Genomic DNA, 24,702 nt, shown 5'->3' on the forward strand with positions numbered 1-24,702 from the left:
AATATAAATATCATATTATAAATTGTTGAGGTTATAATAGTATTTTCAAAATATATAGAACGAATATGATAATTTTTAGAGTTTCCAAAATATTTTAAGAGTTAATTTATAAGTTTTCAAACATTTTAAGAGTTAAATTATCATATTTAAAACTTTTAGGTTCGATATGCAGAGAAATTATATTTTCAAATTTAATATATAACAAAATTACTATATTTCACTTACACTGTTAATTTTTTCTTTAAACATAGTTCGATTTTAAGTGAAAAATTATTATTTATGTTATTTAAGGATAAAAAATATTTTTAGGTCAAACCTTGGTAAAAGTCGTAATTCACTTTAATAATAACTCAATTTTATGATAAAGATTTAGTCCAAAAAAACAAATTATACCATAAATATCTTATATCAAAATAATTATTTGTAGCATCTTCTTTTACCCTATTTTGAAAATAAAAAGCCTATTTAAAAAAAAAAAAAAAAAGGAAATGTATACACAAAATTTACAGCAAATTTGAAAATATAGGGATATATATTTTTTTTCACCCTAATTTATAAGATGATTTATTACTCTCAAGGTGAACATGTAGAATTAATTTTCGATCAATGAATTTATTTTTCAAATACACATATTTTTTAAAATTTATTAATTATGTCAATGGTTAGAATTAAGGAAATTGAGGAGAGGCAACGATTGTTTCATAACATGTGTAACAACAGAAATAAAATTAACTACTTGTAGAAAACTCTCCATACATACTTACATATACGTATATATATTATATTTCTCATAAATAAAATAATAACACTATTAATTGTTAAACATATTTTATTTTGTGAATATGTTTTATATGTCATATTTTTATAATTTTTTTTTTTTTTTTTTTTTTTTGTAATCCATGGACCACAATCAATACAAATTTGAATCACTTTAATTGAATTTTAACCTTTAAAAATACTTCTAAAACTCTCAACTGTCTTGACTCTTGACACTCTTCATTTCTTTCACTCTCTTTACTGTCATCATACATGAAATAGAAAATCATTTATTATGTGTATATATATATATATATATATATATATATATATATATATATATATATATATATATAAACACACACACGCACACACGCACGCACAACTTAGACAACAGAAAACATTCATCATCTAATCAAACAACATAGCCGAGCCCATGTAATTATAATATTTCAAATCACAGATGGAGCGATAAATTGAGCTCTCCAGAGGCATCAACTTTGCTACTTCCAGCTTCTGAATTTCCAATTAAAGATCTTCCAAACATCCCATTCCCATATGAAGAGCTTTCAGACATCCCAAATGGATTCTTATTCTGAATTTGAAATCCTCTCCCACCTGGAGGAACCAGATAATAACCACCTCTTTGCATGATGGCAAATTCAGGCCGAAACCATCGAGATTGAGATAATGCATGAAATGGTTTATGAATAAAAGAGTTCATGTGAACACCAAGAGGTCTCTCAAATGAGCAATATCGATTAGACAAACCTGCTGCAACAGCCAAGGGTGAATATGGGTTAAAATGAGTAGCTGCAGGCTGATCAAAAGGGACCAAATTGTCGAATAGTTTCTCTCTTTTCAGGGCTGCCCGTTCTTTTTTATGGGCATTCTGGTGGCCCCCTAATGCCTGAGAGCTCGAGAACTTCCTTTTGCAGTAATTGCAAATGAAGAATCTCATTTCCTCTATCTCATTCTTATCATCAGAAGACCCCACCACCTCCAAACCACCTGCATCTAGGCGATCAAGTAAGTTAAGTTCTCTCTTCAATGCAGGACAATCAAACTGATTGTTGTTGAAAAGGCTTAAATCTAGAGATCGATCAACTGACTCAACTTCTTGATCAACTTTCTCTTTCGTTTTGTCGTTACATGACCATCTTTCCGACATTACCGCAAATCTTAACTCTAAACAACTGTTGGAACTTAAAAGAGTTGTCAATGAACTGATGATATTAGCCAATGAAACATGTGGTAGAATTTATAGAGATGCCAGTGATTTTCTCATCTTCAATATATGGAAAGATATCTGACTAAAACTTATTGAAAATCTAGAGAGCTTGAAATGGTAAGGTACTAAATGAAACACCAAGTTTGATAAGGTTTTGTGAGACCCAAGAGGATATTTGAATGGCAGTGCTTCAAATACATCATCTAAACTTGATTATGACTTGATAACTGTCCATAGATTTTTAGATTTAGATGGTTTATTTCATTTACCTTCTACTACAACACTTACTATGAACCCATCAACACTATATATCACCCTACATAAGTATTAAAAAGCCAATAAATGCATAATCAAAATAATTTTGGTATAATTGTTGTCCATACAAGAACATTTAGGAACCAAAAAAAAAAAATCCTACCAAGAAAGTCAAAGTCAACAAGTTCAGTTAAAATTCATGCATGATGAACAAGTCTACGATAACATAAATGGCAAATCACAAATTTGATGAACCCATACTTAAACATGCATTAGAAACTAGGAATTTACAAGCCTATAAATTGTAGAGTTCAAGAAGTATACAAGCTTAGCAACAAGAAATCTATTAACTTAACCCTGGAGTGCTAGTCATACTAGAACTAGACCATGTAAGGCAAACCAAAACATCTAGTAAACACTGAAGCTGAAGCAGTGGTAATAGTAGAAATTAGCATGCCATCTCATAGTACTCAACTTCCAACCAAAAGAAAAATAAGAAACCAAGTTTAAACATAAATTTAGTAGAAAATGGGAGAGAAAAAACACCTGACTTATAAACAAAGAGAAATTCAATATTAAAAATCACGAGTAAAACAAGTTTTAAAGTGGGAGATCTAAGGTCTTTCAAAGTAGAAAAGAAAGCGGAATAGGTATACTTGAACCTGATTAGGAGGATCCATATATAGTAATCAAAGTAGTCCAACAAAAAACATATCAAAAAGAGAATTTAAATGGGGTGATGCTTCCTCATCCCTGGAAAGTATATGAGGATATATTATTAGTAGACTTATATTTTTTCATTTGTTTTCCTTTTGATACAGCATTTTGGAGTATCTCATTTTTAGGAATTTCTTATCTATAGGAATTCTTCATCAAATCAATCAAATGACTTTCAAATTAATAAACTTGTTCTTAGATTATTCAATCATATCTTGTGATTAATTATTTTTGATAAATTTGAGATGGATAAGAAGTACCCAAAGTTTAAATGCTTTTGAAATTATTATAAATCATAAAAACCTAATCCAAACAAGAAATACAATCATATCATCTAATTTAAGAAATAGAAATCAAATCAAGAATTAGTAGTGTTAGATATGAAAAATTGAAGAAGCTCTTATTGTTCTTATTAGTAGTTAACATCTTACAATTGAATAATCTGGAGTAATGTTATATTAATTAAGAATGGGCATAAGTTATTTCATGTTAAGACATGGAAATTAATAAGACTACAAGTTCAAATCTTCCCAAATGGCAAGAATTCACACATAAACAATATACTGATCACTGAAAAAGCACAGAAAAAAAATATATACATACCCTTGACATTTAAGTCCCTCGTTCCCATCGAGTACACAGACAACTTGCATTGACAGGTGAAAACAACAAAACTCTGTCTTAGTATACTCTCTCAGCTGTAGATACTGGCTTCAGGAAGATAACAATGACTGTGATGTTGTCTTTGCTGCCACGTTCTGCAGCTTCTGTTGCCAATCGCTTGGAGCACATTCCTGGCTCTTTAACTGTGTCCCTGATTATGCTCACAACCTCTGCATTGCTCACAACATCCCAGAGCCCATCGCTAGCCATTACCTAACAAACAACCTCAACCTATTACTTCTTAGAAAAAAAAATCTTATATAACTTCTATTTTTAATCAATGCAAGAATTGGCAATCCATCTATTTTAAATAAAGAAAAATATAATAATTATAAGCTTAACCTGCAAGAAATATCTTAGCTCTCTATGTTACAGTTAATGTCTTTTTATATCAACTTTGTAAATTGCATCCCAAGTTTAACTCCTTACCAGAAATTCGTCTTCAGGTGAAAGTATAGTTTCAGTTATCTCAGGTTCAGCAGTCACAGCAGGTTTCAGATCATCATCACCAATTGAGCGAGTGACCTGTTGAAAGAAAAGGATTCAACAATATAGCACTCGAACTCTTTAAGTAAAAATGAAAAAAATCACAATTAGTGCTGCCAAAACAGGTTCTCCTATTCATGAAGACAAGAAACTGCAAAACCATGTTAGAAAAGGACAGTATTTTTCTAAGAAAGATCCGCATATAGACCTAGGTTCTATGCCAATAAAACATGCACCTGTCTCCATTACAACAGTTCAATCCAACTCTCTAATAACAACACACTACAAATATATTATATGGAAAAATTATAAAGATTATTTAGCTAAATGAAAACAATTTGCAGAAACAGTATGATAATATATTTACTTAAATAATGACATTTGTCATCATTCCAATCAAAGATCATTGAAGTAAAGAAAATAACCTGGAGTGCAGCAGGACCAACTCTCCAAGTATCAACTTGCCATTTAACTTGTCCACCTGCACTAACAACACGCTCCCTCTCCTCAAGACAGCTTGCAACATGATCCTGGCATGTCAAAGCAATCAGTTTTAGGGTAGAAACTCCCTATAGTAAGACACAAAGTAAACTTAATTTAATTAAGCAAGCCTTGGCTCACCCTACTTAAAGCAAAAGCTTGGCCACCTTGACATAATATTGCTCTGCAGTCACCAGCATTAGCAATAAAAAGCCTGTTTCTCACTATGAGAGCAGCAACTGCAGTACAACCAGGATGCCACTCTTTCTGAACCACTCTCTTGGATTTACGATAAGAATCGAGTTCTTTTCTAAACACAACATCTGTTCTAACAAATGCTTCCACCAGGGCTTCAGCAGGGCTGCATGGTTAATAGAAATGCATTATTTATAGAAATTTATATGATGAGCACAAAGATTGAAAGGGGAAAACACAGAGCAGAGGAAACCTGCTTGTGGAACCTAAATTTTGCAAAAATCCTGGTAAAGCTCGAGCTGAAAACTCAGCAGCTGCTGAGCCTACATGTTAAAGCCATTCCATTATATTGAAAACAGAAACTAGAATTAGGTTATTAGGAAATATACATTGAATGAAAAAATAAGAATATTGGTAGTCTGAAATCACTTATATCAAAATAATATTTTGAAACTAAAAAAAGATGCTTTTCTGAAAGGCAAGTTGAGACCTTCATCTCTCCAGAAAAAGTTTCCAAACAGACTAAAATAAATCAGTTTCATGTCATCGCATTAAATGACTGTTAATGATGATCAGAATAAAATCGTAAGAGCTTGGTCCCAGCTCACTTTCAGTACTAAAAGTCAATATTAAAAATACCTCTATGACCATCAAAGATGCCAAAAAAATGGATGTCCTTTTCATTGGACATTCGGGGGATGAGAAAGTGTGTATCCTCCATAGTTTCCCTTCTACCACAAGTAGCAAAAGACCCCCAAGAAAGTACAGGATAGTAAGTCACAGCATCATTTGTAGATTCAAGCCAAATTCTCATATCAGAATTAGCTACATGAGAATCCCCCTTGGAGGAATATTCTCCTTGAGCTGACCAGTTAATACTCTCCTGATAAGTTGGCACACTATTGATACTTTTCATGAGCTTATCATGATGAAAAATGGACGAGTTGCCAGTGAACAGATCTTCTTGCCTCAGACTTTTTCTATGTTCCAAAACTAGATCGAGTTCCTTAACTATATCAGAAAAATAAGGTCTGTTTTGAGGGTTTGAATCCCAACAACTTTGTATCAATGACAGTAAACTTGCAGGCACATCTGACTCAAGACCAGCAAGGACAGGTCGCAGTCCCTCAGAAACCACAGCAGCAGTAAGTTGCTGCTCCGTATAGTTCATCTCCAGAACAGTGTGGGCCTAGCAGCAAGCAGTATACATATAATGCATCAACATGTAATCACCAATATTTTAAAATCATATTAATGTCAGATGATAAAATTGAAATATGTCAGATGCAGAGACTGAAAACTTTTCACATCTAGAAATAGAATTATATTCCAAAATATTTTGAAGCCAGAATAAGGCTAATCTCACAAAAAGGATGATTTTAGTGTACATATTTTGTTTGTTGTGAATATGTACAATTAACAGTTTAACATGTAAAGCATGAGACAGTAAGGTCTTAGCAAGAATCACATTGGTATTAACGAAATTTATTTGACTACAAACTGGGGCAAATTATCAGCCATGACTCAAGGATGAATACTGGAAAGTCAGATGAGAAAACCTGGCCAATAATTTTCAATGGACAGAATGAATGATCAATCTTAAAACCATCACTAATTAACTACTTGACAATAAAAAACAGGAAAGGGTCAGAAAGAAAAAGGAAAGAAAAATTTTTTGATCACACTCTACTTGATGAAGGCTCCTGTGCATATTGTCGTGCACAAAAATCTTGTAAATCCATTATCCCTCAGACCTTCCCATTAGACCCTAATCAACATATGGGAGAGGGGCAGGAGAAAATTAAGTTGAAATTCTTAAAGCTTGCCACTAGTAAAACCATTTTCTTACATTTGATCAAACCTTAAGTTGGTCTTTATACAAATTTGGTTTCTTCAAAATTTTAAAGCGAGTTGATGTCTGTTCCCACATTATTATTTTTTAATACTAGCTAGTGTTTCCAAAATTAGAAACAAAATCTTCTCTATTCCCTTGAAAATGTAGAAAGCCAAAACTACTTTCTGAAACGTGAAGTTGAAAAATAACATGGTTGAGTCACATCACATTTCCCATGATCATTGCACTCCTAGAATTATGATTATTATCAAATATGCAAAGGGCCCAAAGCTATCAAGAATAAGTATAGTTCTATCAAACACAACAATTCAGCTCTTTCCGGTTGGGCCTAGAGTTGTGTAAATTTTAGAATACCAATAATGCAAACACAATCTTAGCATTATCAATAATGCAAACACAATCTTAGCATTATCTCAGTTCGATTAACATTACCTACAAAATGGAACAACTGACCAACTAGATTGACAATTTAACAAATTAGATTGGACTATATATACAAGTATGGTGATTACAAAGAAATCATTCCAATTATTCATTATAAATACTAAACTGCCTAACTAATTCAACAAAACATTTGAAATATGATTAAAAAATACTGACCTGAGCTTCTGCACGAAGATCGGTATATGGGACAACACCAGTAAGAAGCTCACTGCAAAAAAAGGGAGGAATCAAATTATATGGTTAGAGGAGAAAATTAAACTGAATTCAATTGATTCATTGCTTCTGGAGAGGATTTTTATTGTGACTGAATTCATAGTTTCATAAAAATACAAAAATTGGTTTAGACTTACCAGTATTTTACAATTTCAAATATTAGAAAGAAAGACTAAAAGCATTCTTGTAGTTTAACCCTATGACCAATATTTTATTTTGAGCATGCCACTCATTTTAATATATGACCAGCAAGATATATGATAAAGCAGTCAAAAATGACTATTGCCAAATGACAACAATACATAAATTTGTAAAACAAATGTTAATTATCAGGCTTAGAAGGCAAAAATATATTCAATACCAACAATCAATATCTGAAAAAGCAGCATGCACCACAATTTGAGATCTATAGCTGGTGACTTAGATTGACGCACTAAATCCTGAATCGATCAATCTCTAGTTGATCTATATGAACAGAGAATTAACCATAAAGCTTAGATGTATTTGTATATTTACATCTGTTTCTTGACTAGCTTAGTGGTGCTAAGATATCCCATAACAACACTATAATTTTCTCTTCTCTGCATGGTATCCAAAGACATTACTATATGATAACTATAGGCATAAAGGTTTAACCAACTCAAACTTGGACAGAGATGGCTCTGACAAAATAAGTATTCTTATTTGCACATCATTTTTTAGGGTCACATTAGCATCTAACCATCCAACAGATTTCAGGACGATCAACCTGTTTACAGATGTCAGCCTACTTTAAACATGTAAAAAAAGGTAAAGTTAAATGATTACCAACCCCAATTAAATGCATACATCTTTCAACAGATCAGAGATGTCCACCAAAATTTATCCACTAAAATAAGGATTTCATTAGAGAAGAAAGTTCCAATGAACTTTTTTATTCCAGGAAACAAACAGCAATTTAAGAAATACAAAACTACTGACTTTTCTGTCCTGTCCAATTGACAGATGGCCCTAGTTAGAATGAGCACAAACCAAAAACCGATCTCAAATTCTTACTTGATCAAAATTCCAAAGCTGTAGGCATCTGACTTTTCAGTGTGCACCTCATTCTTCAATATCTCGGGTGCCATATAAATGAGTGTGCCAACCATATTTTTTTTATGGAAGCCACCAGTTGGCTTGCCAGATGATCTCCAATTCTCAACAGATACTCCTTTAATATTTCTCTTGTACTCTGCTAAACCAAAGTCTGCCAGGTGTGGACAAAGGTTTCTGTCAAGCTGCATCACTTTTATCATAACTACATATCTTGAAGCTTATGATCCACTTAATATAATTTATCCACGTTTAGTAATAACAAAGCAAAAAGTATGGATCAAATTAGGAAATCAAGAGCTTTTGGAGAAACATTACAAGAACATTTGCTGGTTTCACATCCCTATGTAGAATCCCGAGATTATGCAGATACTGCAAAGCCTTTGCTGTAAGAGGAAAAGGGTGGACAGGGCAAACAATGTAATGTCATCCCACATAGACATGAAAACCTTTATTTAAAGGAAAGAGAATAAGCTATAATGAAAATGTACTGCTATCTGAGTTACAACAAACTATCATTTCTATTGAGCATATAGCCAGCGACCCTACTAGATGTTCTTCCTAATTTCATAAGTACAAAGACACCTTGCCAACTCCAAGTTGAATTTTCAGCAATTGAGAAGCAAATTACCACATCCCATGATATGCTAGCATACTTAAGCGTAACTTTCAGTTTGGTCATTTCAATTTTTTCCAGATTCATTGTCTTTCTTACCAGCTTATTTTCAAATGATAAAGAATTTCTATTTGTTCTTCTAATCAATGTGAAATCCAAAAACATATAAGGTTAACATGTTAAAGGCATTTAATGGCCTCAATTATAGTAAAAAAACAATGACCGATGGTGTTTCTTATACTAATTCCACACCCTCCAAGTTTTCTTCGTTTTCACTCCCCTTTTTGCCTAAATTAAACAGTAATTTGTATGAATGCTGAAAACTTTTTTACTAAATTATTTTGTTCTAATAGATTGAGTGAGGGATCAGTTAGAACCAAATCAAATAAGTTTTTTTTCTTTAAATCAATTTTCTCTAGTTTTTGTTTTGTAAATAAAAAAATGCGCTTTTCTTTTTCTGTTGAAAATGATTTTCTACTCAAACCGTAATCGCATCTATTTTTAGCAAACCATAATCAATTCACATACATTGTGAATTATCTTGATTTAAAGAAAATTTTCATCACCTATGCAAAGTCATTACTTAGATTATCTTTCATGCACTATCTAAGCAACATCTTAACAAATATAATGAATTTGAAAAAGAATTAAAAGATAGTGAGAATTATACCTAACTGAACTGCAATCATGAGCACCTGATCAACACTCGGACTCCACTCCTCCACATGCAATTTCTCCGAAAGATTGTGAGAATCGTAAAACTCAAAGAAGAACATATAATTGGGAGGCTTAGCATGCGCTGCCACCATTTTGGCCAATCCCGGATGATCCAATTTACTAATTAAAAGCAACAAACAAACATTTAACCCATGTAAAAGATTTATAAAAAAAATAAAAGAAAAAATGTAAATAAAAAAGGCAGAGAAAGAAAGAGAACCATAAGAGTTGCAACTCCTTATGGAACTTGTCCAAGTCTTCAGACGTAGACAAGACCGGTTTCTTGACAGCAACTTTTCTTCCATCCAAAATAGCTTCGTACACAACACTCTCCGCTCCTGTACACACAATTCATTCAACTCAAAAGCAATGAGAAAACAAACAAGACGATAATTGGATGATTACAGTTCAGGCTAAGGTTAAAATTACCTCTGGCAATTGGGGAGAGGAGAGTGTAAGAAGCAGGAGGAAGATGAAGAGGGATTGAATTGCTGCTACAGCATCCTCTTATGCAAGTGTTTGGCTCCGAGATCTGCAGCCCCATTTCCTTCTATTTGAACTTGAAAATAAGTGTAAATCGTTGATAAATAGAGAGTTAAGAACAGACAAGTGAGACTAAGTGACACAAATGAGACAAATGAGAGTGTACGAAAGAGAAGAAGCTTCCTATGCCTTTCGTTTTGCTTGAAGTTGTACGGTATCCGTTTGATGCGGAAACGAAACTGATGAGGATGAGCCAACTGAATTTAGGCATTTATGCATGTATGTATTAGGGTTAAGAGTTTAAGCAGACGACAGGCCCGCCCGCAGTCACCGGTAAGTTAAACACTCCATTTATATCTACCAGTGCATTTTGGTGCTACTCGTTTGGTAAGGACAGGTATATCGAGGGTAGTGTGCCTCAAACTATGTACATAAAAGCATATTATAGCACAATTTCCCGGAAGATTAGTTTTTATGCATGCTTTCCAAACTTAGGGTGTAGCCATGTCTTGATACTTGTTTGTAGGAAACATGGGTAACTAACTATTCCCATAGCTAAGTATCCGCATAGAGCATGTGTGGGACTTGATCTTATTGAGCACTTGAGGACTTAGTATATCTACATGTATGTGTGGGATAAATTACAGAATTCACGTTTTTATGGGTATTCTAAAAACTGAAACTCTCGTTTTTATGGGTGTTCTAAATATAGTTTTTAGAACACCCATAAAAACATAGATTCTTGTGATAATTTTTAAATATATTATCTTAAGGGTCGGTACGAGAAGATATTTGTGAAATTTTTTTTACACGCTAACAATAGGACATAGGCATAGTGTGTCAAAAAAACGATTGTACACTATACAACTCACGTGACCAAAATGTTAAATCTTTGTCTAAATCTAAACCAATCAGCACAGAGGAAAATATTTTTAGAAAATATTTTCAAAGAAAAGCTTTTTAAAAAAATGAAATGATTTCATCATCATAATTTTACATAAAGAAAGTTGTCATAACATATGATTAAGAGGTATAAATTAGATGACCAAGTTAAAGTCATCAAGATTATGAATTGAAGGTGTTCTCGAGATGATTGAATAGAATCAAAAGTGTTTTTAAAGTAACTGAGTTAAGACATGTGAGTTTCATGTTATCTAAGTTCAAAGTTTGAAGGTGTACGTACTCCCATGAGTGCATGTCTAAATATGAAAACACACTAAATGACTTAAACAATAATATAAAGGTGAATAGGATTTATGAAGATTTAAAACAATTTAAAACTTTCACACAAGTACAAGTAATCAAATTTCATCCACACAAGGAACAAACACTAAGAGAGAATGATATAAATATTTAGGAATTTAGAGCTGTTTTTGGAGCTTTTCAACTCAAGTCTTCTACGTCCAATTCTTCTATCAAGCCTTCTAAGAATTCTAGAATGTTAAAGATGCAAAATCTCACTAAAGTTTTAGGATAAGGGAAACAACATGTAACTATTCAAGGCTTTTTATAGCAAAGTCAAGATTGAGTGGGAAATGATTCTAGCCGCTAAAGTTAATTTGGTGACACATTAACTCAATCTATTATGACACACAAACCATATCTAATGAGAATTTGTCACTAATTGAGCTGCCACGATAGACATAAATGTGTGCATGTAAGGATTTAATGCATGATGCGAACATTATCATCACAATATGATGCAAAACAAGAGACCTTGAGAGTCTGTGTCATTTATCATACAAAATGGTAAAAAGTTTCTAAAGTCGTACTTATATTTTAGAAACTAAAGTGCAGTTGTTGTGTAATTAAAATATCTTATTGGTCAAACTTTTGGAATTAACTTTGAAGAGGTGATTAGTCATGCAAACAACATGTAGCGGCTAGTTATGACATCTACCCACTAATTAAGTTAAGGTGAAAATAAAAGCTTCTTTACCAAAAAAACAAGAGAAAAGACGAATTTTAGCAATTTTCTTATGTACTTAATCACATTGCATCCTTATATCCAACATATATAGTATATCAATCATGACATTATTATCTCTTATTTCATCTAGATAATGTGATCAATAAATTCTTTTTCAGATAACTAGATTTGATGTACTAGGATCTAAGATGTATCTCTTATATAAGCTCTTTAATTAATCCAAGCTCTTTCCTATAAATAAGGGATTGGACACAAGTTCTAGTGACTTTTGGAAAGAATCTTATAACTCTTTCAAAGCTCATTTGTAACATTTTACAATTATTCTATTGAACTCAAGCCTAAATACATATACGTGGACATATACTCTCAAATCAAACCATTTAAAAATGTCTCTGTTCTTACTATTTCATTATTTTTATCCTCCTTATTGGTTAAACAATATTATTCAACCAGTCTCATTCATTTTTCACTCCTTGTGTGACATCACATCATTGGTTTTACATAATTTATGTTGGTATGTATTTTCATATTAGCAACACCAAATGTACCACCAACTCATATAAGAAAGTTAATATGGCATGAAGAATAAGTTAATCTTGATAAACCCAGAGAACGTGAGGTAGATTGGCTATGGATGATTTGACCAAATGTTGTTTCACATGGGAGGCATGGGGTGGTGCCATTAAGTATCCTAAAAGATCATGCCCAAGTATCAATGTGACAAATTAAGCTCCTTGTAAGGTCTAATGGGATGGGTAAGTTTTAAAGAGAGTTGGGCAACAACATTAGTGGAAATCTGTTTGGTAGTAGGGTTACAATGATGTCATTAGTAGAAGATGAAAAAGATCCCTTTAAATCTAATTTTAAATAAAAAAAAATCTTACATCTAGTCCACCCTCGAATAATTGTTACAAGCTTGTTAAATCCACCCTTGTTATAAGCTTGAACAATTGTTTCAAACTAATTGTGTCTACCCTTATAATAGACTTGAATAATTATTAAGGTTAAACTACTTTTCATTTAAACTATTTAAAGAAAATTAAAAAAAAAAAAGTTTCTTTTAGCTTTTTGATATGAAATTTGTTTATTCAATTTTCAAACTTTAATACATATTGATTTAGTGCATTTGAGAGAAATTTGTTCATCTTAATTTTGGGTTAAGGTATATAAATTAGTTTATTTTTTTATCTATTCAGTTTGTAAGATAGAAATTAAAAATAATGAAACCTTCAAGAATTAATGCATATGTGTACATTTATTATTAGATGTCAATAATATGCTTAATAAAATGTCTATATATAATTCATTTCTTCATTCTAATAGACTAACTCAAAATTGGAAACAAAATATATTATTATTTGATTTCAGTGTTAAACTTACAACAAAACAAAATAATAAGTTTTTTTTTATGATAAATGTAAAAGTTCCATTATTTGAATTTAATATATATTTTAAGAAAGAGAGGTAGAAGATTATAATCTAAAAATAAAATGATTAAAACAATTCAAATAAATAACATTTCATTATCACGAAAAAAGATAATGTTTAAAATTAATTTATTTTTAAATAGAAATTAATATTTTATATCAATTTCAAGTATTCTAAAATAGTTCCAATTAGTACCTTTAAAAGTTCATATGTATATTATCATCTTCTATGTAATGTAATGTAATGTGTAATGCTACAAAGTTAATAATAAAATTTATTATTCACCAGTTTTGAGTATAAAAAATGTATGCTTAATTTTGTCGATGAAGTATGTCTTAGATATATTTTAATATTTGGGCTTTTAAGATTTGAATCTTGACACTAAAAAAACAAAAGCTTTTAACGAGGGGAAAATAGCGGGGAATGAATATTCAATAATTATAAGTATTATTTTCGTGATTTTAGTAATTAATTATTTATATTTTCGTTAAAACAAAATAAAATTATATTTTTAATGATGAATTTTTAAATTTTTCACTAAAAAACTTGTAAGCCCATCGTTATTAGTGCGGTTAGACTCAAACTGAATTGGCTCAGTCTCATAAGTCAATTCAGTTTAATTTGATCGGTTCGAATTTGTTTAACTCAATTTTGAGTCGAGCTCAAACTCTTAACTTATTTCTAAAAATCAAATCGAACTTAAATTAGAGAAAGGTTGACTCAGTTCAACTCATGAGTCAAAAATGATTTGATTCAGTCTCATAAAAATCAACTCATTTCTAAAAATCAGTGACCGGCAACGACTGAGATGACTAAGCGAGTGGCGACCGACTGAGAGGAGCACATGAGACTATGCGACGACAACTGAAAGGACGAATGGTTGACGGACGATAAGGAGAGATGAAATCTGACCAACGGAGCCCAAGAGACGAATCGAGAGGACGAACGGCCGACCTACTATGATTAGAGACAATATCTGACTGAGAATCGAGCAGATGCTGGTAGATTTCTTAATCTTGTCTCCATCATTCGATTCTTTTCCAGTGGATTTTTTTGGATTTTGTGTTTTTTTTTTTTTTAGAAATTTCAGCTTGTTACATGTTTGTGAAGTTCAAACGAAACCCTAACACATTGCTGCCGATCTTGTAAATAAGAAGTTGAAAATCTTTTCATAGTGTTTGCTTGCAAATTTGATGCCCTGTTGAAACCCCAAGACATTACCGGTTGTTTTTCCTTATTTATCATTACAAATATATATATGGAGCACTTTATTGTTTCATCTGCTTGGGATATGATAAGAGGATTGAAGAACTTAACCACAAGGTATATCTGTCATTTGACATCAATGATCATATTGTGTACGCATACTTGGGCTTTCAGCTTAAAATTTTTAATCCTTGAATATCCTTTCTGATCCAGATATAGATTATAAATGAGTTGTTATGTCTGATGGAAAGTTATTGTCTGCCTTCTCATGTCTTTTCATTTTTAACAAGGTAAACTTATCTAAGTTTATTCTTATGGCTACATTGTAGTTGTTGGAAACGATCTTAAAGAATTGTGGGGACATTGTCCATATGCATGTGGCAGAGAGAGATGTTCTTCATGAGATGGTTAAAATAGTAAAGAAAAAGGTGAGAATGTTTCTTGAGTAGTTTTTGCTGTCTTTCTGTGGTTTACTTATTTCCTTTTGCCAAAGCTTGTTCATAGTTCTCATGATTCTGTATTGTAGCCTGACTTTCATGTTAAAGGGGAAGATACTGATTCTAACAGATACTTGGCAAGAAGCTTTTGGAGGACCAAGGGCAAGATATCCACAATATTTTGCAGCATACCAGGAGTTGTTGGTATGTTTTTGGTGGATGGTTCTTTAAGTAATTAATTAGTGGAGAAAAAACCTATGTGATGAGACATGGCACTGCCATTTATTCATCTTTTCATGCATTTTCTACTTAGATTGATTTCATTGTACATTTCAATACTGATTCTAAGAATATTTGAAATGGTGGTAATCACCAAGAGGTAGCTGAGTCTTCTGCAGATTCTGAGTTCCTAACTTTGAGATACTTCTCTTAGCTGGTTTTTAATGGAAGCTAATTTAGTGGTACTTAATGCTATGAGCATAGCCATTTATTTGATAATTGTGCTGTTTGTTTAACCTGCTTGTGAGAATATGACATTAAAATTTGTTATGCACACACACTTAATTGGTGCAGTGTTTCATTGTTATTGTGATTTCATTTCAGTGGTTAACCCTCTCTGTTTATGGCTCTATTATTTTTTTATTTTTTGTCATGTCTTTCTTCTGAGTACTGGAGCACTAACTTCACTTGATGATTTGGGTATTGCAAAAATAAGAATGAGTATTGGCTGTTTGCTTTTATTTTAATTTTAATGTTTGCGTTGCATTTACTACTTCCTTTACTATTTTCTGTGGTAAAATGTTAGAACTCATATTTACATTTCCCGCAGGAAAAGAGGAAGCAAGAAAGAGAAGTCCTTTGGCTCTAGGAGAAAAGATCAGGAGACCACTATTTTATTACAAAATCAGCCACAGAAAATAGAGTGACGTGGTGAAGGAAAGGAAAAAGGCCAAGAAGTGACGGCTGGAAAAAGTTTAAAAAGAAGGAGGCGCTTCAGAGGAAGGGGGCAGCAACATTTTGGGAAAAGTAGAGAGAGAGTACTTCTCTTGGAAGCAGGGCTTAGGCAGTGGGGACTCTGTTGAGTATTTTGTGAATCTCTTTGTGAAACTGATTTCGGTTTGAAACTGTAATTTTGATTAGCAGTTCATGCACAACTGATTTGTGGAATTAGTCATTGTATTGAAGAATTTATTTTTGTAATATTTACAATCAATATTCAATACAATACATATTTTCATCACTTGCTGAAATAGATTTACATTTCTATTCTTCTCTGTTCTATTACGTGTGTATCCTTACTGTTGTTGTGAAAGCTCTGCTGGAACTGAGGTGAGAGCAAAGGAGTTGCCCAGAACAGGTGCTGCAGTCAGCTCTTGGCCCAGGTATCTATCACTTGGTATCAGAGCATGATGAGAATGAAGTCCAGGGTAGAAGAGGTGGAAAGGGAATTATCGACTGTGAAGGAGCGAATAGGGATAATGGGTTCGCAGGTTGGGGAAATAAATCAGAGAATGGAAGGGTTGGAGGCAAGTGTCGAAACCATTAAGAGCTACCTGAGAGACCTCCGGGAGTCCACAGTTGGGAGAGAAACAGGAGATAGGAGCAAGACCCCCGTTGGACAAGAGCCCTCCCCCTCATATTCACCGCCTGAGAGGGATGCTACGACCCCACGAACGAGGAGAAACGAGGGTGGTAACGCCGGAGAGGAAGCCACGTGCGTCGAGAGCAAGGAAGAAGAGCCGTTGGCTGGAAACAGAAGGGATATACCGTTTCAACGTTTGGACCTCCCAGTATTCGACGGGGAGGATGCTATTAATTGGATATTCAAGGCAGAGAGGTATTTCGACGTCAACCAACTAACAGAAAGAGAAAAGCTGGTGGCCGTCGGAGTATGTATGGAAGGTGAGGCCTTAGGCTGGTTCAAATGGAGGGTAAAAAGGCGGGAATTCTTAGGATGGCAAGAATTTCGGAATGAGTTACTGAGACGTTTTCCGACCAATCAGGATCGGACGTCTTACGAAGAGCTGTTGTCACTCCGTCAGACAGACACCATGTGCGAGTTTCGAAAATGATTTGAGCTTCTGTCGGCTGCCGTAGAGGGCGTGACAGAAGAAACGCTGATAACACTCTTCATGAACGGGCTTGCTGACGATATTCGGACGGAGGTGAAAATGTTTTCGCCGGAGAATCTGGAGGCGATGATGGAGAGAGCGAAACAAGTGGAAGACAAAAATTGGGTTATAGACATCAAGATGGGGCTCCGACTCGGGACCCGTGTAACCCGCCCAAACCCGAAAGCCCATTCGCCCAACCCAAATTTTCCTTATTTTCCCAGCTTCAGCCCAAACCCACCAGCCCACTCTAATAACCCAGCCACCAACCCTAAATTTCAGCCAGCCTAATCCGTAACCCAACCCAACAACTTCACCCAACCCATGACCCATTCAAACCCAACCCGCCAAACACAAAATATTTTCGCCCAATCTTTCGTTCCCAGACAGCCCATTTCAACGCACCAAACGGAGCATCGTTCTAACAAGGGAGCGACAAGTTCAGTCGCTTCAACCAGTCAACCACCGCGAGAAAGGACTTACCGTCGTCTGTCAGACGACGAATTCTGAACGAAGATGGAGAAGGGGTTATGCTTTCAGTGTGATGACATATATTATCCGGGACACAAGTACAAAAATCGACAGTTTAGGGTGATGATTGCGTCGGAGGATAAGATGGAGGATGACAGCAAAGTCGTCGGAAATGAGGGAGAGTTAATAATGGCCGAGAAAGAGATGGAATTGGCACTTAATTCGAGCTCAATGGAAGGCATTGGTAGCCCGAAGACCATGAAATTCACAGGGAAAATTAAGAATAGGATGGTGGTGATTTAGCTAGATAGTGGGGCTACCCACAGTTTCATTTCCGAACAGGTAGTGAGGGAGTTGAATCTGCCAGTTTCGGCTGCCAATTTTGCCGTGACGTTGGGTGATGAGAGGAAAGTCAAAGGAGCCGGGAAATGCCAGCAAGTGGAGTTATGAGTTCAGGGGATGTCTGTGGTCCAAGACTTCTTTCTTTTTGATTTGGGTAGTGTTGATGTCATTTTAGGGATGGATTGACTTTACCAATTAGGGGATACCAAAATAAACTGGAAGAGACAGACTATGAGATTTAATTGAGAAGGATGTCGCATGGAGCTGAGGGGTGATTTATCTCTGAGTAGGATCGAATCCACTCTCAAAGCTTTAATGAACTCACTAGCTAATGGAGGGGAAGAATATTTAGTGGAATTGGGCAGTAGGCTGGGCAAGGAGGAACTGGAAGAACCAATCGTGGAATTAAGGTTGAATGAACTAATGAAAGAGTTTGAGTGCCTTTTCAGAGAGCCGAAAGGATTACCACCTCTAAGAGACCAAGAACATGCTATCAGACTTATCTCTAATGCCCAACCTCCGAATATACGACCATATCGGTACCCTCATTTTTCGAAGAATGAAATAGAAAAGATAGTGAAAGAAATGTTGGCAACTGGGGTCATACGGCCAAGTGTGAGCCCCTTTTCCACCCCGGTGCTTCTGGTGAAAAAGAAAGACGGAGGGTGGTGATTTTGCGTGGACTACCATGCCCTAAATAAAATCACTATCCCAGATAAATTTCCTATACCCGTCATCGACGGACTGCTCGATGAACTAGCCGGTGCCACTATATTCAGTAAGTTGGATCTAAAATCGGGTTACCACCAAATCCAAGTGCGAGAAGAAGATGTGGAGAAGACTGCTTTTAGAACTCACAATGGGCATTACGAGTTCTTAGTAATGCCCTTCGGACTTTCAAATGCGTCGACAACGTTTCAAGCGGTGATGAACCAATTATTTCGGCCTTACCTGCGATGCTTTGTTTTGGTTTTTTTTGACGATATTCTGGTATACAGCAGACAGCTTGAAGATCACGAAGCGCAGCTAAGGCTGGTGCTCGGGCTGCTGAGGGACCATCAGTTCGTTGTAAATAGGAAAAAGTGTGCTTTTGGCTAACGCAAGATAGACTACTTGGGCCACATAGTTTCAGCCGCTGGAGTGTAGGCGGATCCGCGCAAGGTGCAGGCAATGAGGGAGTGGCCAAGACCCAGGGATTTGCGTGATTTGAGAGGATTCTTAGGACTCACGGGATATCACCAGAGGTTTGTCCAGGGGTACGAAAAAATTGCTGAACCATTAACGAGACTTTTAAAAAAGGACTCGTTCAATTGGACAGCGGAATCCACGGAAGCCTTTTAGAAATTAAAGGAAGCCATGGCAATGGTACCAGTTTTGGCACTGCCCGATTTCACTAAAGAGTTCGTTGTCGAGACCGATGCTTCGGGATTGGGATTAGGAGCAGTGTTGATACAAGAGGGCAGACCGGTCGCCTTTATCAGCAAAACATTGTCGATTCAGAATCGAAGCAAATCGGTATATGAACGGGAGCTAAGGGCTATCGTTATGGCCTTCCAGAAATGGCGACATTATTTGCTTGGTCGACATGTCAAGGTTAGGACGGATCAACGAAGCTTGAGATTCCTTATCGACCAACGTGTTTTGGGAAATGAGCAACAGAAATAGGTGATGAAAATGCTTGGATTTGATTTCAAATTTCAGTATAGACCCGGCTGTGAAAATAAAGCTGCTGATGCATTATCAAGGAATCCAAGTTTTGAAGGCATGCTGCAAGCCGTGACTGTGGCGCAGATTGAAGGTCTGGAAGGAGTTGAACAAGAAGTGGCCAAGGATGAGAAGCTCCAGAGCATAATGCACGACCTGCTAAACAAACCAGAGGCGCATGAAGGCTACCACCTAAGGAATGGCATGCTCCTTTACCACGGCAGGTTAGTATTGCCCAGAAACTCCTCCTTCATTTTCAAATTTCTCCATGAATTCCATTCATCACCTTACGGTGGGCACTCGGGATTCTTCAGAACCTACAAAAGGACAACCACTGTATTGTTTTGGGAAGGAATGAAGGCCGACATAAAGAGATATGTGGTGGAGTGTGATACGTGCCAACGCACCAAATATGAATCAATTTCACCTGCGGGTTTACTGCAGCCGCTGCCTGTACCAGCGAAAGTATGAGAGGATATTTCGATGGATTTTATTGAGGGGCTTCTGAAAGCAACCAACGTTGACGCGATTTTAGTAGTGGTGGATCGGCTAACTAAATACGGTCACTTCCTTATGCTGAGACACCCTTTCACAGCAGCGGAGGTAGCACAAAAATTTATTCGAGAGGTTGTTAAGCTACATGAGTTTCCCCGTTCCATAGTATCTGATAGAGATAAGGTGTTCATGAGCCAGTTCTGGACTGAAATGTTCAAGGCAGCGGGTACAACCCTCAAATTCAGCTCTTCGTATCACTCGCAAACCGATGGTCAAACGAAGCTAGTAAATCGAAGCCTGAAAAATTATTTGAGGTGTTTTTGTTTTAGACAGCCTCGGTAGTGGCCTAAATGGATTCCCTAGGCAGAGTATTGGTTCAATATGACTTATAACAGCTTTACAGGAATGACCCCTTTCTGGGCGGTTTACGGTTGTGACCCGCCTGCATTACTACGTTGGGTGGAGGAGCCTTCGAAAGTGGAGGAAGTTAATAGGATGATCAGCGAGCGAAATATAATTTTGGACGAATTAAAAGAGAACTTAACCAAAGCTCAGAAAAGAATGAAAAAATATGTAGATAAAAAAAGGAGGGAGCTGCAGTTTGAGGTAGGAGATCAAGTTTTTCTGAAAATGCAATCGTACAAATTCAGTTCCCTAGCTTCGAGACCAAATCAAAAACTTAGCGCCCGCTTTTACGGCCCTTACGAAATATTAGAGAAAATTAGCACGGTAGCCTATCGTATATCGCTGCCTCCAACAGCGAAGATCTATTCAATCTTTCATGTTTCGCAGCTCAAAAGGCAGGTAGGTCCAACCGCCAACATACGGGAGCTCTCTGATTGCATGACAAATGATGGTGAACTGGAGCTGCAGCCCCTGGAAATCCTTCAGCATAGGTACTCAGATAGAGGCGAATTAGAGGTCTTGGTCAGGTGGAAAAATCTTCCTGATTGTGAGAACTCGTGGGAGTTGTTCGGCTCTTTTCGTCATTCATTTCCTCATTTTCACCTTAAGGACAAGGTGCCTCTTGATGGGAGGGGAAATGTTAGAACTCATATTTACATTTCCCGCAGGAAAAGAGGAAGCAAGAAAGAGAAGTCCTTTGGCTCTAGGAGAAAAGATCAGGAGACTACTACTTTATTACAAAATAAGCCACAGAAAATAGAGTGACGTGGTGAAGGAAAGGAAAAAGGCCAAGAAGTGACAGCTGGAAAAAGTTTAAAAAGAAGGAGGCGTTTCAGAGGAAGGGGGCAGCAACATTTTGGGAAAAGTAGAGAGACAGTACTTCTCTTAGAAGCAGGGCTTAGGCAGTAGGGACTCTGTTGAGTATTTTGTGAATCTCTTTGTGAAACTGATTTCGGTTTGAAACTGTAATTTTGATTAACAGTTCATGCACAACTGATTTGTGGAATTAGTCATTGTATTGAAGAATTTACTTCTGTAATATTTACAATCAATATTCAATACAATACATATTTTCATCACTTGCTGAAATAGATTTACATTTCTATTCTTCTCTGTTCTATTGCGTGTGTATCCTTGCTGTTATTGTGAAAGCTCTGCTGGAACTGAGGTGAGAGCAGAGGAGTTGCCCAGAACAGGTGCTGCAGTCAGCTCTTGGCCCAGGTATCTATCATAAAATTAGTAATCATGTTTCATAATTTGGCTAGAATTTGACTAGCTTGACAGAAATTCAGAATGCATATGGCATTATGGATGTCCTTTCCAAAATGCTGAATGCATTAGATCCAAGCAACAAAGAGGTACTATTCAAACACTATTTGAATTGACACTCTGCTACTAAATCTTGGTTCAAGTTGGATAATTAATTGATATGTAATGCTCGAACTTATGAAATTTAGATAAGTTTTAAGATCTTACATGTAAGTTTTTAAATGTTTATGATAAAAATTATAAACCTCTAATCCTTTCAGTTAATTTCTCTCTTACTTTAGATTACAGTTTAATGTTCATTTTCTAGTTTTATTATGTGTTAACTTTAACTTGCAGGGGCTTAAGCAGGAGGTGATTGTTGACTTGGTGGAATAGTGTTAGAGCGAAAGTGTACATACGGAGGAAGACAGAAAAAGAAAAAAGAGAAAGTCCACTTGGCAGCACTAATCCACCTAGCAGTAACAATCCGTATGACAACAATGCATGAGACATGAATGCTACTCAATTAATTAAGGAAACTGTAGCAAATTGTGGAACAAATGTGAACTCACCAACTAAGGAAACCATTACAGACCAAGATCGACAGGAAGCAAAAAAGATAAACAGGCAGCAGACATTGGGAACCATCAAGTCAAGGGACGCTGATGTGGCGCCAGAAGAATGGAGGAACAATGAGAAAAGAGGGAAAAAAAAAATTACAAAAGCCTGGAGAACGGAGGGAGAGGCAGAGAACATTGAAGAAGAAGAAGTAGAGTGAGGGAGAGACCAGCCTCTCGAATGCTGGATTAGTCGGATATATTTTGGCTTGCTACTCTTTTGTTACTGGCTTGTTAATCCTTGTATTTTGGTTATTAATCAGTTCAGTGTATGAAACAAGAGTGATTGGAGATTGAACTTGGTATTCATTTTCCAGTATAATATACAATACACACTACAGTTATTACATTTCTGTCTCTTATATTTATCCATATACAACATCAAAATATTTAAGCTGTTAGCAAGGTTGTGATCGGATATCCGTCGGAGCTTCTTTTGTCGGGAAGAGTTTCTTGATTTCCTTTTGATACAACAACTTTAGTGACTCCTGACACCTATCAATTGGTATCAAAGCATGATTAGAATGGAAGTGAGGGTAGAGAACTTGGAGTCGGAGATAACGACCATCAAGGGCTGGAAGAGGTGAAAGCGAATGGGAGGAAAATCAATGATCAAATAGGAAAAATGGAATCTGACATGGAAACCATCAAGAAGTTCCTTAGGGAACTAAGGGAATCAACAGTGGCAAAGGAAGGGAATGATAAGGGAAAAGCACCAATGAGGACCCACCCATCACCGTTCTGTTCACCACCTCAGAGAGAACCTATAATCTCACCCTTGGAGCAGACTGAGGAGGTAGATTTGGAGGAAAGAGGGGCTAACAAGGGTGACCGAGAAGAGGTAGAAGTCATCACTGGAGGTCGGAGAGACTTGCAGTACCGTCGTTTGGAACTACCCCTTTTTGGTAGTGAAGACGCTTTAGATTGGGTATCAAAGGTTGAACGTTACTTTCAAGTGAATCGATTGACAGAGAGAGATGAGTTGACGACAGCCGAAGTTTGCATAGAAGGGGATGCCCTCTATTGGCTGCAATGGCAAGAAAAACACCAACCCTTCTTGGGATGGGAAGCATTTAAAGAGGAGGTGCTGAAGTGCTTTCCGTCGTTGGATGAACAAACAACAGAGGAAGAACTGTTCGCCCTATGACAGAATGGTACGGTGCAGGAATACCGCAGCCGTTTTGAACTTCTCTCGGCAGTAGTTAACAGGTTATCAGAAGACAAAATGAAAGTTATTTTCATGAACAGCTTGGTGGAAGAAATCCGATCAGAGGTGAAGATGTTTCACCTTCGAATGTTGACGGAGATGATGACACAAGCGCGTCAAGTAGAGAAGAAAAATAAAATTATTGACAAAAAGTACATCCTGAAACCAGGTAAGCCCTTCCTTAAGGTTTATACTCCAACAACCCGCTCCCTCCATCATTCACACTCCAGCCCAATTCTTCTCACTCCCCGCCTAAGCTCCAATGGATATAATAGCCTATCCAGTAATTCATTTCATAACAGCCCAACCATAACACATTCCCATTACCCAAATCGCAACTCACCCAACCCAAGGCCCAAATCACTTTCAACCTGAGACATGCCCCTTTTTTTCCCATCGCAATGACGGACTTTCAACTCAGGTTACCCAAACTTCTAATGTAAAACCCACAGCGAGCTCTGAAGCTTCTTCTTCATTTCCATGACGAGATGGGAATTATTAACGACTCTTAGATGAGGAATTTTGAGCCAAGATGGAGAAGGGACTATATTTTCGTTGCAATGAAAAATTTATCCCAGGGTATCATTGTCGATTGCGTCAACTAAGGATACTGCTAGTCGATGAAGAGGAGTTAAAGGAAGGAAGAGAGAATCTAGAAGAAGAGGAAATTGTGACAGAAAGCAAGGAGATGGAGGTTAACTTGAAAAGTAGCTCTGTTATAAGGTTCGATTCACCCAAGACCATGAAATTGTTGGGAGAAATAATGGGAAGGAAGGTGGTAGTGTTAATTGACACCGGTGCCACCCATAATTTTCTTTACGAAGGATTGGTGACGGAGTTGGGAATTCCAATACAAGCAACCAATTATTCAGTTATATTGGGTGATAATCGTAAAATCAAGGGTATAGAAAGGTGT

At 36.0% G+C, this 24,702-nt stretch overlaps 3 protein-coding genes across 6 annotated transcripts; 1 reads left to right on the top strand and 2 right to left on the bottom strand.

Moving 5' to 3' along the window:
- Positions 1-1,119: 1,119 nt before the first annotated feature.
- Positions 1,120-3,298, bottom strand: LOC123198061 (zinc finger protein 1-like). Its single transcript, XM_044612635.1, has one exon. The coding sequence runs from the start codon at positions 1,925-1,927 to the stop codon at positions 1,214-1,216; it is 714 nt and encodes a 237-aa protein (XP_044468570.1). The 5' UTR covers positions 1,928-3,298; the 3' UTR covers positions 1,120-1,213.
- A 99-nt stretch (positions 3,299-3,397) lies between these two features.
- On the bottom strand, positions 3,398-10,645 carry LOC123198059 (protein kinase and PP2C-like domain-containing protein). Of its 2 annotated transcripts, none has more exons than XM_044612633.1 (13): positions 10,375-10,645; positions 10,132-10,252; positions 9,923-10,040; positions 9,656-9,822; positions 8,688-8,755; positions 8,331-8,554; positions 7,239-7,290; positions 5,423-5,972; positions 5,037-5,106; positions 4,730-4,949; positions 4,534-4,638; positions 4,052-4,147; positions 3,398-3,835 (listed from the first exon to the last, which is right to left on the bottom strand). In XM_044612633.1, exons 1-13 carry the CDS (start codon positions 10,462-10,464, stop codon positions 3,641-3,643), a joined length of 2,076 nt encoding a protein of 691 aa, XP_044468568.1. In that variant the 5' UTR covers positions 10,465-10,645; the 3' UTR covers positions 3,398-3,640. The 2 variants fall into 2 exon arrangements, with proteins under 2 accessions (XP_044468568.1, XP_044468569.1); XM_044612634.1 differs by having other exon boundaries at positions 10,132-10,261.
- A 3,640-nt stretch (positions 10,646-14,285) lies between these two features.
- On the top strand, positions 14,286-22,928 carry LOC123197566 (TOM1-like protein 9). 3 transcript variants are annotated; one of them, XR_006497883.1, is made up of 5 exons: positions 14,295-14,544; positions 15,079-15,177; positions 15,276-15,390; positions 21,980-22,072; positions 22,320-22,928. XR_006497883.1 is itself a non-coding variant. In XM_044611885.1 (4 exons), the coding sequence occupies exons 2-4, from the start codon at positions 15,259-15,261 to the stop codon at positions 22,356-22,358; spliced, it is 264 nt and encodes an 87-aa protein (XP_044467820.1). In that variant the 5' UTR covers positions 14,286-14,544; positions 15,079-15,258; the 3' UTR covers positions 22,359-22,928. The 3 variants fall into 3 exon arrangements, 2 of the variants coding, with proteins under 2 accessions (XP_044467820.1, XP_044467819.1); XM_044611885.1 differs by having other exon boundaries at positions 14,286-14,544; positions 15,079-15,390; XM_044611884.1 differs by lacking the exons at positions 21,980-22,072; positions 22,320-22,928 and adding an exon at positions 16,016-16,158 and having other exon boundaries at positions 14,299-14,544.
- Positions 22,929-24,702: the final 1,774 nt, after the last annotated feature.

Source organism: Mangifera indica, chromosome 15, assembly GCF_011075055.1.
Source record: "Mangifera indica cultivar Alphonso chromosome 15, CATAS_Mindica_2.1, whole genome shotgun sequence".
Lineage (NCBI taxonomy): Eukaryota > Viridiplantae > Streptophyta > Magnoliopsida > Sapindales > Anacardiaceae > Mangifera > Mangifera indica.

Coding starts and splice junctions, on each gene's coding strand:
- LOC123198061 (XM_044612635.1), bottom strand. CDS start 1,927: ATGTCGGAAAGATGGTCATGTAACGACAAAACGAAAGAGAAAGTTGAT.
- LOC123198059 (XM_044612633.1), bottom strand. CDS start 10,464: ATGCATAAATGCCTAAATTCAGTTGGCTCATCCTCATCAGTTTCGTTT. Junction 10,041..10,131: donor CCTCTCCCCAATTGCCAGAG/GTAATTTTAACC, acceptor TTGTGTGTACAG/GAGCGGAGAGTGTTGTGTAC. Junction 8,756..9,655: donor CATGATTGCAGTTCAGTTAG/GTATAATTCTCA, acceptor TTCCTCTTACAG/CAAAGGCTTTGCAGTATCTG.
- LOC123197566 (XM_044611884.1), top strand. Junction 15,178..15,275: donor TTAAAATAGTAAAGAAAAAG/GTGAGAATGTTT, acceptor TCTGTATTGTAG/CCTGACTTTCATGTTAAAGG. Junction 15,391..16,015: donor CAGCATACCAGGAGTTGTTG/GTATGTTTTTGG, acceptor CATTTCCCGCAG/GAAAAGAGGAAGCAAGAAAG.